General features: G+C 46.7%; 1 protein-coding gene across 4 annotated transcripts in view; it reads left to right on the forward strand.

Annotated features, from left to right (window-relative positions):
• Positions 1–58: 58 nt before the first annotated feature.
• The window catches only part of LOC107994235 (disintegrin and metalloproteinase domain-containing protein 10), a 31,450-nt gene continuing 13,542 nt past the window's right edge, over positions 59–17,966 (forward strand). For all 4 annotated transcript variants that reach the window (XM_062085825.1, XM_062085823.1, XM_062085826.1 and 1 more), the window contains exons 1-4: positions 59–370; positions 4,499–5,116; positions 6,742–6,892; positions 12,320–12,438. In XM_062085825.1, coding sequence (XP_061941809.1) covers positions 4,882–5,116; positions 6,742–6,892; positions 12,320–12,438 — 505 coding nt within the window. In that variant the 5' untranslated portion in view covers positions 59–370; positions 4,499–4,881. The remainder of the gene's footprint in view (positions 371–4,498; positions 5,117–6,741; positions 6,893–12,319; positions 12,439–17,966) is intronic.

The raw sequence follows: 17,966 nt of genomic DNA on the forward strand, positions 1-17,966 counted from the left end.
TCGAACGCGACGTGGTAGGGGAAGTCGTTGTCCTCGGAGTCTTCGTTCGCACGAGTTCCCGTCAGTGCAACGCGGAACGCGTTCCTGTTCGTATTGTTGAGTGGGGTTAGTGTTGCATCTACCATTTCCTTTATTTCTATCTCTCTTTTTTTGTCTGACTATAAATTTCTTTGTTCATTGTTGAACACGAGAGAACGACAACACGCAATCGTGCGACACACGTGTGATACCGTGGGTAGTTAGTGCAGTGTGACAGGATGCGGTACAATGACCGTAAATGAGTAATCGACGGTGCTGGCAGAACCGGTCGGAAGGACGAGGATCGCGGCGGAAAGGACGCCTGTGGCAGGACTCGAGCCGTTGTGCATAGGTAGGTGTCAAATAATATGCGAGAACAGGGAGCACGCGCAATATTCTACGTGCGAATCTCTCTTTTTCCTTTTCCCTCGGTATTTCCTTTTTTTTCTTTTTCTCTCTATCTCATAATCTATCTCTCGATTTATCTTTCGGTCTTTTCGTTTTCGTTCGCGCGGCTAAGCAATAGTTTTTTTCGTCGTGCAGGTCTACCCCTGCGTTTCTTCGGTATACCTTTCCTCGGCACATATCGAAAGGTATGCAAGTCGTTCGAAGAACGATGCCAGATTTCCCTCGCGATCACCGAGATTATTTAGATATATAATGCCACGTTCTATCACTATGAAATCTATGAAAATGCGCGTCGTGTCGTTACAAAATATCGAGATTCATTGCACGCATATTCCTTCGTTGTTTTGTATAATAGTGTGTTTACGTCGGATTACACGCGCACGATGGAAGATTTAAATGTCACGTAAAACGCATCCCCAGCGCCACCAGAATGTCTGGCGGAAGTTATTTCGGCGGATACTGACTTTTTCGAATTATACGAATTGATGAACGCAATTATAGGTTAGCTTGATATTTTTTATGCTCTATCTTTTTTCGAAGCAATCACGAGGGATTTTACGAATTTACAAAGTAAATCGAAATTAGAGGCAAAAATATATAATCAAAGGAATCGTTGTTATCTTTGGGAAAAATTGCAAAAGTTATAAAACTTTAATTGTCGTTTAATTGTCGAGAAAAGCGAGCGTTAAACGCGAGCTCCGGATATCGAATTGGCGCATGTAACGCTATGGAGCGTTGCATAAGGCCGCTTATCTATGTGAAAGTTATATTAAAAAAATAAGCAAAGGAGTCCGTTAGGAGGTCGAAAGCATTGTTCACCGCACGATACTCGCTCGGCGAATACAAAAGGATGCGTTAAGACTAATTAATGTTATCAGGCGAAGTTTCCCGCTGAATTGCCCAGCTCCATGTAATTGCAAACTATGCTTAGCCAATATCATACCATCGATATTGCACAACAACTTGCCTCATTTCGATTCAGTTAATTCGATACGCCGTTTAAACAACACACTGTATTATACATAATGGTTAATCCATCAACATCCATGTCGAATCTCGTTAACTGTAAATTACAAGTCTTTGTACTTCGAAACCCTTCTAATTCGATCTCATCCGTTCGATCGTTCCTACGGCACTCGATACTAATCACAATAGAAACTTGAAATTAATAATCCCGAAACTCTCTTGCCTCCCTTAGACGCGATTTCCCAAATGAACGTAATCATGGCTCGCGCTAATCGCCTTAAGACAGGAATTAATAATCCTCGCACGTTCACGATTCGTCTTCGTAATTTCATCTGCTCGACAGGAAATCACCGAGATTTTCTCAATTTTATGCGGAACGAAGGAAAGTTTGCAGTCCGGTGACTTCGACTCGGTTACCGTTCTTTTATAATTGCTTTTTAGAGTAGTTGCGCCCATGTTATGTTCCATCGATGAACGGTTAGGACATTACGCAAAACATGTTTCGCTTGTGAACGTTACGAGGTAACGGTTCAGCGAGGCGCGTTCGATGGAAAATTGTCCGATATTCGCCGTTCGATATACGCCGAGGTGTACGATCGGAATTCACGATTCTCTATGTCCACGCTACTTCGGAATTTTACGCATTTTTAGCAATTTCAGTCTGTTTTATGTCGCACGTTCGAAAATATAATACACCTCCCGTGTAAAAATTTTTATCGATATCGTGAGAAATAGGAATTTCACTAGTTAATTTTAATCATAATTTCGCGCGAGTTTCGAGATTGATCGAATTTCCTTTATTAGCTCTCAATACCGTTTCGATCGCACTAAATTCTCGAATATCCTAATTCTTCTAAATCAACCAGTATTACCGAATACCGTTATATGGGTCCATAGCCGAGCGTGGAGCTTACGTACCGACCCGATTTTCCCGCGGCCAAATCCGACACGTTAATTTAAAAGTTCACCCGGTAGAAATTTCATCCGGACACCGGGACGAGTGTTTCGAATAATGAGAAACGTTCCCTCGGTCGGTTTAATTCCCGCTCCAAGAAAATTAACTGCACCCACTTGCAACAGGGGATGTGAATTGGGGTAAAAATTGGAAAGGAAAAAAAGAAAAAAGGAAGGGGAAAAAAAAACTGAAAAAGACGGCAAAAAAGAAGCGCGGAGAGGGGAGGATCGCAACGAACCCGCTCTGAATCGTGTTGCAGGAGAGATTCTGGGTTCTCTCTCCTCGATACAGATGAAACCGTAGCCGGTTTACCGCTACGCCCGACACACATACCCTCGTTTCGTCCAATTGGGCCGCGTTGGTCGCGTATTCCCGCTAATAATGGCCAATTGATACGTTATCGCGACCGATTGCATACGAATGCCGTATTCACGGTATTAAATATTTGGTGCGTGGATGGAGGCTGGCGCGTGTTCGTCGGCAAATCCGCGAGCTGCTGCTCGCTCGGCCCATTGTTCTTTGCACACCGGGGGCGGCGTGTATTCACCGGAGGAGAGGAGGGGGAGGGCAAAGCGACGTAACGCGTACCGGTACGTGGGACGATTATCATTCGCGGATCGTCGGCCGAGAGAACGACGAGCGGAATAGCGCGGTGCCGAGCGGTACGCGCGAGACAATTTTGCAAATTGTCACCGGAGAGACGCGGCACGAATTCTCTCCCTTGTTCCCCACCATCTTCCACCTCTCTTCCCACGTGTTCTCCTCTTTTTTCTTCCCCCTCTTCCACCCTCTTTCCATCCACGCGAGAGAATTTGTCTCCGTAGCGACGTGCACCGCGGTGATAAAGCGGGCCGCGTTCCATCAACCGGTGGATGGAATAGCGGATAAAAGAAGGTATCGAATAAAAATGCGAATGTTTGTAAATATTTCGAGAGAGGTGAGATAGATTGGTCTAACACGTCCGATGATTCGAAAATGGTCGATTCGCGGTTTCATTTCGTTTTTTCGTTTCTCAGTCCCCGCGCTTCAAGGATTTAGCGAGGAACGGAATAACAGGGCTCGCGAGAAGAATGGGGATATAGAGTGGAGAAAAAAGGAGAGAGAGAAAGCTTTGCGGGAAGGAAGCGGAGTAGGAAATCCCCCCCAGTCGGAGCAAACTGCTCGTTTTGGTTGCACGGTTACGGTGTTATTCAATACGCGTCGCGACACCAAAGAAACGGATATAAAAATGGAAAAATCAACACGTCACGCGTCGAACGAGCGAGCCGGCGACAGACTAGATATCGTTTTCCCATTGCTGAAGTTTGCCACGACAACCTACGGTGGACGTAGCAAGTCGTGCGGTGCTCCGTGCACTATGATGGACACGCAAACGTTTCGTTCTACCACCACGCACGGACTCCTTTTTTTTTTCGAATATCGCTTTTCACACCTCTATTCATCTCAGACAGATAGAAATTTTCTTTCGAGCATCTCCCATCTTCCCGATTATTATTCCACGATCTTTACCAACAAGACTCCAATCCTTGCAATTACTTAGCTGGAATACTTTTTAGAGTAGAGTAATTCATCTTTCGAAATGTATATAGTGAAATAGTTGCTGGATGATCGGTGGATGAAATAGTATTCGTATTCATCGACTAGTTTGTTGGAGAGGCTGATGGAGATACAAGGTCTGGGAAGAGAGGTAAGGAGGCTCAACCGGCGAACATTGACGATGATTTATCGCACAAGTTGGCCATCGCGGCTTCCGGTTTCCACACCCTCCTCGAGGAAATTTTTCGAGGAACAACTTCTCGAGGAGACGTTTAAAGAATTGCCTTCCTTATCCCCTATTCCGTGTTCGTTTCGCGCAACACCGTCAATTTCTATACTTTTTCCCTTTATTCCCTTATTAACGATTACTTGTAAAATCACTCGTCCGTCACGCCCTCCCCTTTTTTAACCCCTCAAACCGGTTAAAACAAATCGGTATTAAACCTGGATTCCTCGCAATGGAGGGCTCGCGTATCGTCGTCCCGCGATCCGGGCGCGCGTGTAGGAATAAAGGATAAAGTCGGGGCGAAGTTGTATCGGATTCTTGGAAGCTAGGCGATCGCAAAAGCCTATTCGAAAAATTAATCTCGTTCCTGGATTTTTTTTCTTTTTCAGGAATAGGATCGATCGGTGGAGGGAGAGGGCGGAGAGGAGGTGCCGATCGTGGAAGGTAGGAGTCGAGGGGGAAAAGGTTGAAAGCGTGGGAGGAGGGTCGAAAGGTTGAGCGATCTACGGAGGAGGAAGAAGAGAAAGAGGACGTGGCGGAAGCACGTTCGCTGGCGGTGGAAGAGGAAGAGGAAGAGGAAGAGGAGGCGGAGGAGGAGGAGGAGGAGGAGGAAGAAGAGGGAGAGAAAGAAGATCGAAAAAGGGAAGGAGACGGTGGTCGAGGGAGGAAGAGAGATGAGCCTGGTGGGTGACTGGCAAAGCGCGGTGGTCGGCTGCTCGACGAAAGGCAGATAGCGCCATTAGTTATTGCTGGGCCGGAGAACGTCGAGCCGATGCGCGCTACGGCCCTGGCCGTCGACGAAGAAGGGGAAGAGGAGGAGGGGGAGGAGGAGGAAGAGGAGGAAGAAGAGGAGGAGAGGAACGGGGCCCAAAGGGCCGCGATGCATCGCTTCGGACCTAGACGACGTTATCCTCGAATCGGAGAATCCCTGATTTTCCTTCTGGCGTTCGGTTGCCTTCTGATCGTCGCCGTTGCCTCGCCTCTTCATCCCGCGCCACCGCACAGAGGTGAGTCACGTTCAATTTCGAATGGCTTTCATCGCTTCGCCCATTCACCAGAGGTTAAATCCTCGTTAATTTCCCAGTTCATTAACAACTCTTTGACGCATGCATCGATATATATATATATATATATGTATATCGTGTACGATTTTGGATCGAAAACCCCTTTCTTTACCGTATTTTCACGCCTATTTACCGACTACAATCAGCGTTTGGCCTTTTAAACAAGCTACATCCTAATTATACCTATTACTCGAGAGGTCAAACGGCCACCGTTGTTGTAGCAAGGATCCCCGCGCACTTTGCGTAACCGGTGTTTTCCCTATGTATTTGCTTTAACCAGCGTAACTAGGATCAGCTTCGATTAGAGATAACGTCAAAAGGGGGTGAGTCACGTTTCAGACGGTTTTTCTTTTATCTCTGATCGCGAATTAGCTATCCTCCCCCCGATAACGTGACGAGGATAGAAGCACGCAGAGAGAGAAATAGAGAGAGAGAGAGAGAGAGCAGAGAAGCGTGGAAAATGAGGTTGCCGGTCGGGACAGACCCAGGAACCTATTCTCGATGGGAAAATCCGATACAAAGTGTCCGTTAGAGGGTGGTTGGATTGCAATCCGCCGCGGGCCAACGCATCGATAACGAGCCACGGTAATTAGATTATTGGAAGGTGTTGCGTAAGCTGTAAGCCGATGCGGCTTGGAGAACGCCACGAGGTGCCGTTAAACTACGCTCGATTCGAGAACGCAACACACACAAACATGCACATATACACGCACCGCTTTGTTTCTCCTCCGAGTGTCTTGTCCTTTGTTCTTGATCGGTACTTACCGGTTCAACAATGGAAACACGACTCCGAATGGCACTCTGATTGCAAGTGCACTCCTTACCTCTTTCTTGATCCCTATCTTCGATGCCGCGTACCCCGATGTATCGACCGAGAAACGTAGAAGCAAAACATTTCCTCGTTCTATTCGTTGGAAATCTGAGTTAGCCTTTTCCCTAAGAGGATTTCCAGAGTTGAGAGCTTCTCGAGCGAGTCCTTTCCGCCAAATCTCCCTCTCTCTCTCTCTCTCTCTCTCGCATACGGTTGACGAGAAGATCTTTTCCTTCCCCACGTAGAATCAAAGTGAGGAGCGATCGGACCGGTTGATTTATCTTTTTTATTAGAGGAGAGGTCCAATTTTCAAAATTAATCCGATCAAGAAAGATATCTACGCGAACTTCGCTTCCTCCTCCACCGGAGAGGCAAAGTCGTGCCTCTCATTCGTGAAAACGAATCTGACGAAATTCTCACCGGTATCCCAACCTCCGCCCCCGTCGCAATAGCGAAAGTCCAGAAGTTTCGGGTTTTGCAAGATCTCTTCGCAGTTTCTCCTTGTCATTCCTTCCAACTTGTGTGTTGGCTGCGAGGCGAGAGAGAGAGATCATTCCTTTTAACGGGTTAACGGACCATTCCTCGCGCTCCATCCGATATTTTACGTTTGCGATCGTGAGACACGAAATTCACGTGGAATTCACGGATCAATCGTTGCATCTTACAGATCTTTACAGACACAATTTCACTGCTTTCTCTGTCTCTCTCTACAAACCAACTAACGAAAGGATCGTCTTTCTCTCTGTATTTGTTCCAGGTATCACGCACGGTTCTTACATCGGTTATTACGAGGTGGCCTCCTATGATACCGCGGCCTTGAGACAACATCGTAACCGGATGCGCCGCGATGTCTCCAACGATGTGGTCGACAATCAGCCTTTGCTGCTGCAGTTGAAAGCGCTCGACAAGTGAGTTCTTTTTTCCCCTTTCCCCGTTTCCCCAAGTAAAAGTAACTACTACTACTACTACTACTACCATTACCACTACGTACCCGTGGACTACGTGCACGCCGGGTCACGACACATTTTTCCCGGGCAAATTGCAAACGCGAAATGAACACGACATTAAAAGATTCTTTAACGAATTACCGTGCCAGCCACGACCACGCAGTTTTTCCTTTCCTTCGGATCAAAGAGAGACAAGGCGGCCCATTTTTGCTTACAACGGTAACCCCTTCTTAAATCCTCGAGTCTCGTTGTGAATTCTTTTTTTTTTTTTTTTTCATAACGTTTAAAGCGAGATTACCGGGTTTCGGGCAGGAGGATCTCACCCAGGGAAGAATAATTCTCTTCCGAAAGCAAAGAATTCTTCTTTTTCCACGTCCATGGGAAAGTACGGCCCGATTCTTCCGGGGAGATTTTCACCGTGTATTGGAATTCCTGTTCTCTATGCTCGAAGCGGACGACCGTCTGGTCAGGTCGATAGATAGACCTAGAATAACCAATTAAGGTCGAGGTTCGTCGGTTAGTGTTGCGCCCTCGTACGTAATTTAAATAGGATGATGATTCGGATTTGGAATAAGTTTGGTCGAATTGACCGAGAGCGAATAGCGAGAATGAAAAAGAAAGAAAGGAAGGAAAAGGATTTTGCACGCGTTACTACGATTTCATCGTCTCGTCATCGCTCGGAATTTTTATGTTGCGTTCGTGTGCGCTGCGCGGCGTAGTTTGCTCGATCGATTTCTACGAATATCTTGGAAGGATGCGAATACTTTTTTGAGGGTAAATTGGAGAATTATTATTATTATTTTTTTTTTTTTCTACTTTTCACCGAGAAACTTTTGGATCCTTTGGATACGCGAGTTTAAGGTAAGCGAGGACATTCGTTCAGTGACGTCCAACAACTGACAATCGCGAAGTGAAAAATAAATCGGTTCAAAATGTCTGCAGGTCTTAAAAATCTGCTGGTATCAAGATGCACGGGCAAAGAGTGGATTAACAGAGTTAGTTGACTACTACGGAATAGTTGGCATTATATCAAGCCTGGAAAACAAAGCTTTCCTGACATTTGGAAGCGATACAACGCGGAGATAATAGAATTCCCTTTGTTTCCACAAAATTACGTTATATTTGCTTTCCTGAATTTCTCTTAAATGAAATTAATTACAAAACCGGACAATATAAATTTTCCAGCGTAAACGTCGCGAAAGGAGGAGGTACAGCCTCGAGAAAACGGATTTACAATCTTATCTCGGAGGAATAAATTTCAAAATTTCCGAAATGACAATTAAAATGCCGTTAACGCGAAATCGCTTTGCCAATTAATTTCCCTCGCTATTATATCGGATCCGAGCTCGATTCTTTTCTCTTTTTAACTTTTATTTTTTTTCTTTTACAAACCCATCAAACCCGTTATACAGATCAATGGCTTTAATTGGAATTTACGAATGAAAACACGACGACGATCTCTGCGATGGTAAAATTTCTTCTTCCAATAAAAATAAACTTCTGAGAAATCCAAACTTATACATACATACATATAGATGGACAAATAAAAGCGATAGATCTTGATCCAACAAAGTCTATTCGAAAAGGACTCGCAGTCGGTTGATCGTCGTGAGCCGCGATCAAACAACAGTAACTGGAAAGTTAACGGGATATACCGAGCCATGGAACAAGCAATTAGACTCGATTTTTATTTCTCTCTCTCTCTCTCTCTCTCTCCTTCCAATTCTAATCGCGTTTTCATCGTTCGAACCGTAGCTCTCCTCACAAATCCGTCCCATTCGCGCGTTTCTTCTTTCCATAAACCCGGCTCAAACCAGTTCTCTCGTTTCTCGAATCACTTCTTATCCTCCGCCCCGAAAGGACCAATTACCAGCTGCTCGATCGCTTAATAGCAATTACCAAGATCTATTTGCTGCCGCGTCGGAGAGGGGAAGAAAAAAAGGAACCAAGGAGAGAGAGAGAGAGAGAGAGAGCTTTGATCTCGACTCCGAATCGAGGCAAAACCAGCCCAACGGTTGTCCAACGGTTAATTAAATTTCAGTCGCGAAGGACGCGCTCGGCCAGAAACGAAATTGCCTTCCGTCATGAATTCGATCCGTTTTCGGGCCCCACCCACCCACGCGCCTCTCCCTCCCCATCCCCGCAGCTTCGCTCGAGTTTCGCACACTCGCCTCTTTGTCCGCGTACCACGCGACAAACCGGTTTCCTCCTCCCCCCTTCTTCTTTCCTTCAGCGAGAGTCTGCGCGAAAATTCTCCTCTCCGCTCGAGGAAAAGGGTCGGGGAATCGGTGAATCGGTCGAAAGGCTCCCGGCCACTTCTTCTCGCGCGATTCTCTCCGTCCTCCGCGCGCGAGGAGAATAACCGAGGAGTTAACGTGGGCGTCTCGTCGTCTCTTTATGTAAATCGGTCGAATTCACGGCAAGCAATAAAATGTAAAGCAGTGAGTAGGTGGATACGTGGGGGAGGCTTCCCTCCACGCCGTGCCAATCGTCGTCGCATACCTCCTATTTTTCTTTCGCGACCCCCTCGTGTTTTCACCCCTTGTGCACCTGGTACAAACTGGCAAGATAACGTGGGATGGGGAGGACGGACCGATCGTGTGCAACCCCTTTTTTCGCGCGATTTAAAAAAACTCATCGCGCGCCAACGTCCACCCTGTCCTCCGGGCGCATGCTCTTCCTTTGTCGTGAATTTCCTTTTAAAAATTATATTCCGCGCAGGCGAGTGAATCATCGTTTATTATCATTAATTGTGAGATTTTCCTGCCAATTCTCTTCGTCGTCATTCACCTTCTTTATCGAAGTAAAAATCCGTAAAGCTTGATCAATATAAGCGTAATTTGATGGAGAATCCAGTTATTTTAATAATGCAGAAGTTCAAATCACCCTATATAATCGCATCCCCATTCGCACGAGCTCGCCGAATATAGCCGGCGCGAGCGGACCTGAATGGATGAGATCCAGTTTTCCCGCGCGTGGGCACAGTCGTATTCGATCGGCTCGTGTCGCGAAGGTCTGGTCATCGACGGATGCGAAACGGAACGGAAACAGGGGAAGCTTTGAACGCGCTTTGGACGAGATCCAAAAGTCAACCGCTATTTTTTTTTCTTTTTTTTTGCGATATATCCATCGTCAACGAGATGTTTTATCAATTAATCGAAACGAAATGAAATTGCATCGGAATCGATACGCGATCGATATGACAGAGAGAGAGAGGAATAAAGAAGCAAAGAAAATTCATTTGTTTTTTTCCAAGCTTTTACGTTAATACACGTGAGGAATAAATAAAAGAGAGAGAGAGAGAGACATTATTAGATTTGGTTGGTAGAAAATCGGATTGGCGGATGTCTCTGTTATTGGGATTCGTTGCAGTGGATTCGGTCGAGTGTTTTGGCCGATGGTTTTAAAAAGTTTATGAGAGATCTGCTGTTGCTCTGCTGGGATTACCAGAGGGCAGAGCTACCGAGACTGACTTTTCAGAAGTGTCCGAGCGAGATAAGCTCGACAGTGCTCTCGAGGAATGTGGGATAAGTTGTCGCGTTAATAAATCGGCGATATCGCTTCCTTCTATATGAATAACTCGAAAGAATCGGCGCCACCGACCTTGAATCTCCGGATCCGAGATCCAAAAGGGGATTATAAGATATATCGATCCCTGGGAATCGGATCGGGGGCGGTTTTTCGCAGCCCCTTCTGCGAATCTCTTAAACGCGGAGCAATTTCGCCAATTTCGCGGAACAAAAGCGCGGTCCCCGCCAAAGGGAAGGAGGGGCGGAAAACGAGGTTCGCTCCCCTCCTATCGGGAATAGCTATCGAGCTAAGGAGAATAATTGCGGAGAGATGCGGCGGCGGGTACAAGGACCCGCGACTAATTGTTGCTCTTCCGTTGATACCTCGCGCAATGCCGTCTCGTTCCTCGTTTCTTTATGGTAATGCGCCGTATTAAATTCTTTTCGCCAGACAAAGGAGCAAAGGATCCTACCTCTCCTTCCCTCGCTCCGATTGTGTAGAACATCGGGGAGAATTTGAAACGAAATCTCGTTCCCCGCGATAGAAATTCTACGAATCTGTGAAAACCGGTAAAAAATTAGGATTATAATTTCGTCTATTATTATTTTCTCATCTTTTTAAATCTGAATCTCCGCTTTTCTTTTCTCTCTCTCCCTCTTTTTTCCCCAGTTTCCACTTTTGTATTTTTTATTTTTTTTGATTTTCCCCGTGTATCATTCGACACAATCCTCGATACACCGGATTGCAATCTTGTTAGCAAGGATAATTCGATAATCCGCCTTCATCCCTCCGTTATTTTTTTTTTTTTTTTCCCAACAACCGACAACTTTGGGATAATCGAATATTTCGCCCGGCCTACGCGTATCTCGAATAATCCTGGCTCGCTGCGAATTTAATTAAACCTAATCCATTTACCCTCGTATCCGGGATTATTCCATCGCGCACTCGTTCGCGTACCGCGCAACGTGCGCAATCCCTGCCCCGTTTCAATGTCACGCGCCCCCCCATGTCCAAAATCCTTTCCGCGTTTCTAAATTCAATATTACCACCCGTTATTAGAACCCGTCTCACAGACACCTCGTATCCTCGTTCGAACAAGAGTCGAGCGAAACGGGGAAGGCCCGCGCTCGCGTCATCGTCCAGCAATCGCTGAATCACATCGGATTCGACGTCGTGATTCCTGCACAGATCTCTCCTCGATTACTCGAGCCATGGAGAGGAGAGGAGAGGAGATTGATCCTCAGGGGGAGGGAGGTTCGATGACGGGTTCGAGGGACAATCGTCTCGAGTGAGGGGTTAAATGGATAATCGGAAAGTCGAAATGTTATTCGGTTACTTGGAAGGTTTCCTCCGAGCGATACTTGTCCCGGGTGAAGGATTTGTCAGAAGCGGGATTCCGCGGAAATCCCGAATCCTGGGGATAGATCGTCCCGGGAATTTGTAAGAGAAATGTCAATTTCTAGGGGCGCTTAGTTTCTTGCGAGACGAAGTTTCCTGTGTAAGGACACGTGTAAAGGCCGCCTGTTTCAGAGCTGTATGTTACATCGCGCTGCACTGACTCACGATACGATAAACTTTCAATCGTTCAACCGTGTGAGACGTCGCATTTCGCTGCGAAACGCAGGGAACGAAACGAGTGAACGCGTGCAACGATTCTCCTCGCATAGGGTGCGTTTCTATTAAAATACGGGTAATTAATAGGCGAATATGCCGATCAATAGCTCGTGCTTCGAAAGAAAGAATTTGCACGCTCGTTTCTTCCGAGAAGCACGAACAGACCATATCGTGATTTTGTTTTTTTTATTTATTTCTCGTGTCGGGATATTGGAATATAATTACACGTTATTATTGTCGTAACAACCGATAATTTGTTCTCAGACAATGGACATTACGCTTGGTTCGAGAGAGGAGCCTGTTCAGCCAGGACGCGACGTTCGAGAACACGAACGGCCCCATCGACTTCGACACGTCGCACTCTTACGTGGGCACAGTGTTGGGTGAGTTTTGCCACCAATTTCCTCCGCGTATTCCAATACGATACGCACACACAGGCAGAAATTTGAATTCCGCTGGAATCGCTTACCGCGCGAAAATAGATTTTTCCACCGACCTTTGAAGTTTTTCGACAACGTCCACACACTATCGTACCGAACAGAGAAAGAGAGAAAGGGAGTAACGTATCTATGCGAAGCGAGATCCTCGATGTAATAAAGAAACCGTGTGCGAGAAAGGGTTGGAAACGATTGGCGCGTCGAAAAATGGGACGAGATTTTTAAAAATCGACTTTTTAATTCTAATACGCGCAATGGAAGAAAAACAAAAGAGAAAACTTGAAAAAGTCAGAAAGGCTGCTCTCTTGGTGTCCAACGCGCGTGTACATGTACATATATATATATATTCCTTTTCACGGTGTGTACGTGTCTCGCTTCAAACGTTGCTGCGTTTTCGACAACCCGATCCGATCAACGCGGATATATCCCGCCCTCCCGCCGCTTTTTGCTCTCTGGAATTTCGTTCGTTCCCCGTCGAAACTCGCGGACAAAAGCGTTTTGCAGACAGAGAGAGAGAGAGAGAGAGAATGGCAATGAAAAAAAGGAGCGAAAAGCTCCGGCTACGTATAAATCGCCGGAGGTCCCGAAGATAATTTAGATTTATCTCCCTCCCCTCGGACCTGTTCGGCGGAATAAATCATCAAAGGCTGGGAAAATAGCGAAAGAAAGAAAAAGCCGCCGGAGGGGAGGAGGAGAGTTTGTTGGCTGGTCACCGAACCGACGCAGTTCATTCGCCAGGTTGACGTCCCTCGACGGAAGACGCATAATCCTCGCCCGATTCAACCGAGAATCTCATTTTGATCGTCATCCTCGCTGCCGAGCTCGTTTGGAAACAAGCCAGATACCCTATTCGAGGTGTAGCATTCGAGCAAGAAAGAAGAACCAAGAAGTTGCGTTTCCATCCACGTAACGTGCACGGTTACTCGAATTTCTCTTCCTCCTCTCGTTCGTTCCCCGAGTCGCGAATTTCCAGGAGTCGATCTCGAACAGCAATTACTCTCCCTCTCTCTCGCTCCTCTCGAGCCATCCTCCATTATCCTCCATCTCGATAACTCGGGAAGGAGAATCGACAGATTCTGTTGGCGGAGAGGGGGAGGGGCAATTCTTCCGCGTAAGCGTACGATTACGTAAAATCGATGCGTTTCGAGGACGTTTAACGAGCATCATTACCGTCGAACCCACCAAGTGGAACAATACCGGTGATTTATCTTGGAGGGAAGGAAAGGGGAAACTCGGGAAGTTTGCGTAGAGCCGCGTCTCCTAATTCCGCGCCGGTGGAATACACGCTGGATACGCAAAGTTTTCATCGTAATCACGCCACTCGTGGCGCGCGATTGTTAGGCGAAGTACCGCGGCCACGTCGAGGCGGGGCCTTTAAGCTCGTCGACTCACGAGTCACGGAAATTTATTCCATTGTCGTGTAACACGGGCGAGGAGCGCGAGGAAGCGTGGAAGAGTGGAGGGAGGGAAGAAGAAGGAAGGAAGGAAGGAAGGAAGGAAGGAAGGAAAGTCTTTTTCGAGGCAGCGGTTGATAAGGAACGAAAATAATTGGGAAGCGTTGGAGTTCTCCAGAAAGGAATCTTGGATAACACGGTCGCGAAAGGCGATAAGAGCGGAGCGGTGGTAACCATTTGCTGGAAATTTCGTTAACTCCGTCGCGGACACGATACACAAAGAGTGCAGGAATATCTGATTCCGGTTCCACGTACTGGAAACTCGAGTAAGCGGATAGTTGAGCACGTCGACAGGGAGCATATACGAGCGCGGTATAATTTCGTACACCGAACGAGTTCGAACTGGTCTAACCGCAACTTCGCCACCGCTCGAAACTTGATCGCGTATATAACGCCGCCGATCGACGTTTCTCACCGAACTTCAACCCGGAAACCGTCCTTATACTCTTAATAATTCGCCTAACTTGTTGAATCCTGTACTCGTCTCCCGCTCGTCTTCCAGAGAGCACGCGGATCCCGTCGAGACGGCTTTCCGACAAAGCGGAGTGAAAGGAATTAAATTAATATAACGGAATCCACGATCTTAATAACTATAGATCTCAAGTTCCTTTCCTTTTTTTCTCTTTTGTTTCGCAAAGTGAACAGTTATTTTTACTCGCGGTTCGAAACAAAGGGTATCCACCGGTTACGCCTGTTGATGCATGCACGTAAAGCCTCGCGCTTTCCGTTTCCGGGAATAAGCCAACTCAATTATCCTTCGCGCCTAGGTGCGCAACAACCGCAATTACGATGCTCGGATCCGCGGATTTGGAAGACGGAGGGAAGGCGCTTCCATCGCCTTCGATGATTGTCGAGATAAATCGCGGGAACGTGCCGGATGGAAAAAGCTCGGACGCGTTCCGTTGAAAATTGGTCGACTCGAATTAGCGGTGGACGAGCGACGCGTTTTCATTCAACTAACCCGCGTCGATCGATAAAGGGAGACGAGGCGTCGTTACAACGAGAAATAAATAACGGCGGGGGCCGTAAAGGTTTCGTGGACGCGCGTACGCGAAATTGTAATCGAGTCCGTAACTATAATAATCGAGTGGAGGATAGTCGCTGTAATTGGAAGGCACGGAAGAGGCGAAATGATGGCGCGTACACGCGTCATATACGACGCGTTACGGTGGACGCGAGAAGGACGAGCGGCGGCATAATTGCTCGAATGATAAAACGATTAAATTAACTCGACTTTTCCGATCGAAGCGGTCTCGGTTCGAGCGCGGGAGCGCATCAGTTGGGCGCAACGGTGCAGGATAACCCCGTATCACTGATAATCCGATTACCGATTAAACTTGCCTAATTGACGGTGTACCCGTGTGTAATTGCGCCGCCCGATTTCCAGCCCGCGATAATGGGCCGAATCTTCCGATGATGCGTGGCAAATCGCTTAGAAAATTCCATCCGAATATCCCATCTTCCATGTATTCCAAATAATGCGTTCGTAAATTCGTCGAGTCACGATTTTCGATCCACGATTTACATTTATACCGTTTCTTTCCCGTTAATCGGAGAGGGGTTAATTTTCGAGGAGGATCGATGAAATTATCATCGTGTAAACAATGGCTCCGAGAGAAAGGCGCGATTGTTGGAAATGAATATAAACTCGCTTTTGAGCGACGACGCTTTTCACTAGGGATTAGATTCGTCTTTTATTTTCCTTATTTTTTTTTTTTTTTTTAGTTCCAACCAGTCGATTAATTTTGTGTAACGCCTAACTCGCTCAAAACAAGGGAGGAGATGGGGTCTCCTGGCCGGTCGCCAGTGTTCCACCGCTCGGCGTATTCATAACCGGCGCGGCCCTGTTCTCGCTTCGAAGCTTTTCACACTCGAGGGTTACAAATTATAGGGAGCGAAAATGGCCGGAGATAAAATGTGTACTTAACGTCCCGCTACTTAGGGTAATTAAGCCGGGATTTAAGGATGACGCTCCTCAGAAGAAACTTATCGCATATTTCCATCTCCATTCCCCGTTACATACAATCTCCACAGAATCGAGAATCGGTTGATTAAACGTCCGGCCGTTGACGATTTAAATCATCAACGTCACCGCGCGATCCAATAGTTTCGATCGACAACGCGCCTTCGACTCTCTTCGGTTACGAATTTGCCGGACCGATCCAGCAACCGATCGTTGGGAGGCATCGGTATGCCCCCCCTCCTCGACCTCGATCCTCTTGCAGAGGCACACCGGCCGCGAGCTTTCATTAACGGCTTTGCATTAATTATCGCGGCAGTGATAAATAATTGGCGTTACATCGTTAACGCGGTATCCACCGGTAATCGAATAATTCTCCGCCGGATACATGTGAGCCGGATTTTATACACGCCCGCCATTTCGCGAAACGTACGAAAGAAAATTAACAGAGATATACGCGGTTGCGTGCGAGAGGACGGGAAGAGGATAAAATTATCCTTCCTTAAGACGCACGGAACCGGAACCCGCGCATTACTTTTTTTCCCCTCTCCCGGCCTCGTTAATTGCACGGAACAAAGGATGGGGAGGGGAGGGCGTGAGTGGCCCGTAGGACAATCGAATTAATTAACGTCCGATCCTGGGTTATGGCTAATTAAAAAGAATTATAGGGAGCGCGAAACGGAGAGTGTAAAAATGTACGCGTATGAATGATGAGATGGAGGAAGAGGAGATGGAAAGAAGAGAAGGGGGGACAGTTTTAAAAGATAGTGGAAAGGTCGACGGGCGATGATTCGAATCAATGCATCGACGATTGGTCGTAATTCGATTGTTAATCAATTAAACAAGCATTCGTCGAGCGTATTCTGCGCGCGTTGTTGTTTGCCGCGGGTCCGGCGCAATTGTTCGAGTTTTCGCGATTCCTCGCGCGGACCGGCGCCTCTGTTAAGTTAACCGTCCCCCCGATTAAATTGGATTTTCCCGGTAACGAGCGGCACAGCAGCTTGAAAAAGGGGCTGTTTGCCTCCTTTGCTCTCCCCCTTTCTTTTTTTTTCCTTCTTTCGCTTCTCTTTCTTTCTCCTCTTTCGTTTCGTGCTTATTTTACTTTTGAAGTCTCACGTTCGTCTCTCTTCTTTTACTTATCCTTTTACCTTCGCTTCTTTTTCTTTTTTCCTTTTATTCCTCGCCCGTCGCGCCTCTTCGCCACCGAATGAAATTAAATTAGACCGGATTCCAATAATTCGTATTTAGCCCCCCCGAGTAAGAATATTTTCTCGGAGCCCCTAATTGGAGGAGAAAGGGGATGATTATTCTTTCCCCGCGGAGTTTACGGACGATCCCGACTTCGACTCGGGAACAAGTCGTCCAGGACGATTTAATTAAACCCGTGTTCCGCGCTAAAACAGGAATCGGAATAATAACGAATTTCTCGTCGAATCGAATCGAGGAAAGGGATCGATCGATTATATTTTCCCTTCCATATTTCGCCTCGTCGAATCGAATCCTTCGTAACTCGACGTAAATTTCTCGCTCGAATCTAACCGTTCCAATCTTGAAAATCACTTTCAATTTATATCTACATAGGGCGAAATCAAAATCATTCGCGAATATTTCCCATATTTCCGTCCATTTTATTCTCTGACATTGCACGAATAAGTAAAAAAGAATAATAAATACAAAGCGACACATTCGGTCGGAATATCTTCGTTGATCTTTTTTAATAGAATCTCGTAGATCGATAATACCTCAATCTCTCCTCCCCTCGCTTCGAATTCCAATTAACTAAAATTAGACGTATTCTCCGTGACACGCTATGTCGGAGAAAGAGACTCGCCTGATTCTTTCCGCCATCTTCGACACCTTCTCGAATCACCCTCCAATCGAAACGAATTAACCGGACTCCTTTCCAACTTGCTCACTCACTTAGTTACTTACTTACTTACTTACTTACTTACTTACTTACTTGGCCGAGGTGAGAATATCGCGGCGAAGACTCGGCTCTCGCCCCCGAGAAATAGGTCAATTACCAGGAAGGGTGGAGAGTTCGCGGGTGATTTTGCGAA

Source organism: Apis cerana, linkage group LG15 (genome assembly GCF_029169275.1).
Source record: "Apis cerana isolate GH-2021 linkage group LG15, AcerK_1.0, whole genome shotgun sequence".
In the NCBI taxonomy this organism is placed as follows: Eukaryota; Metazoa; Arthropoda; class Insecta; order Hymenoptera; family Apidae; genus Apis; species Apis cerana.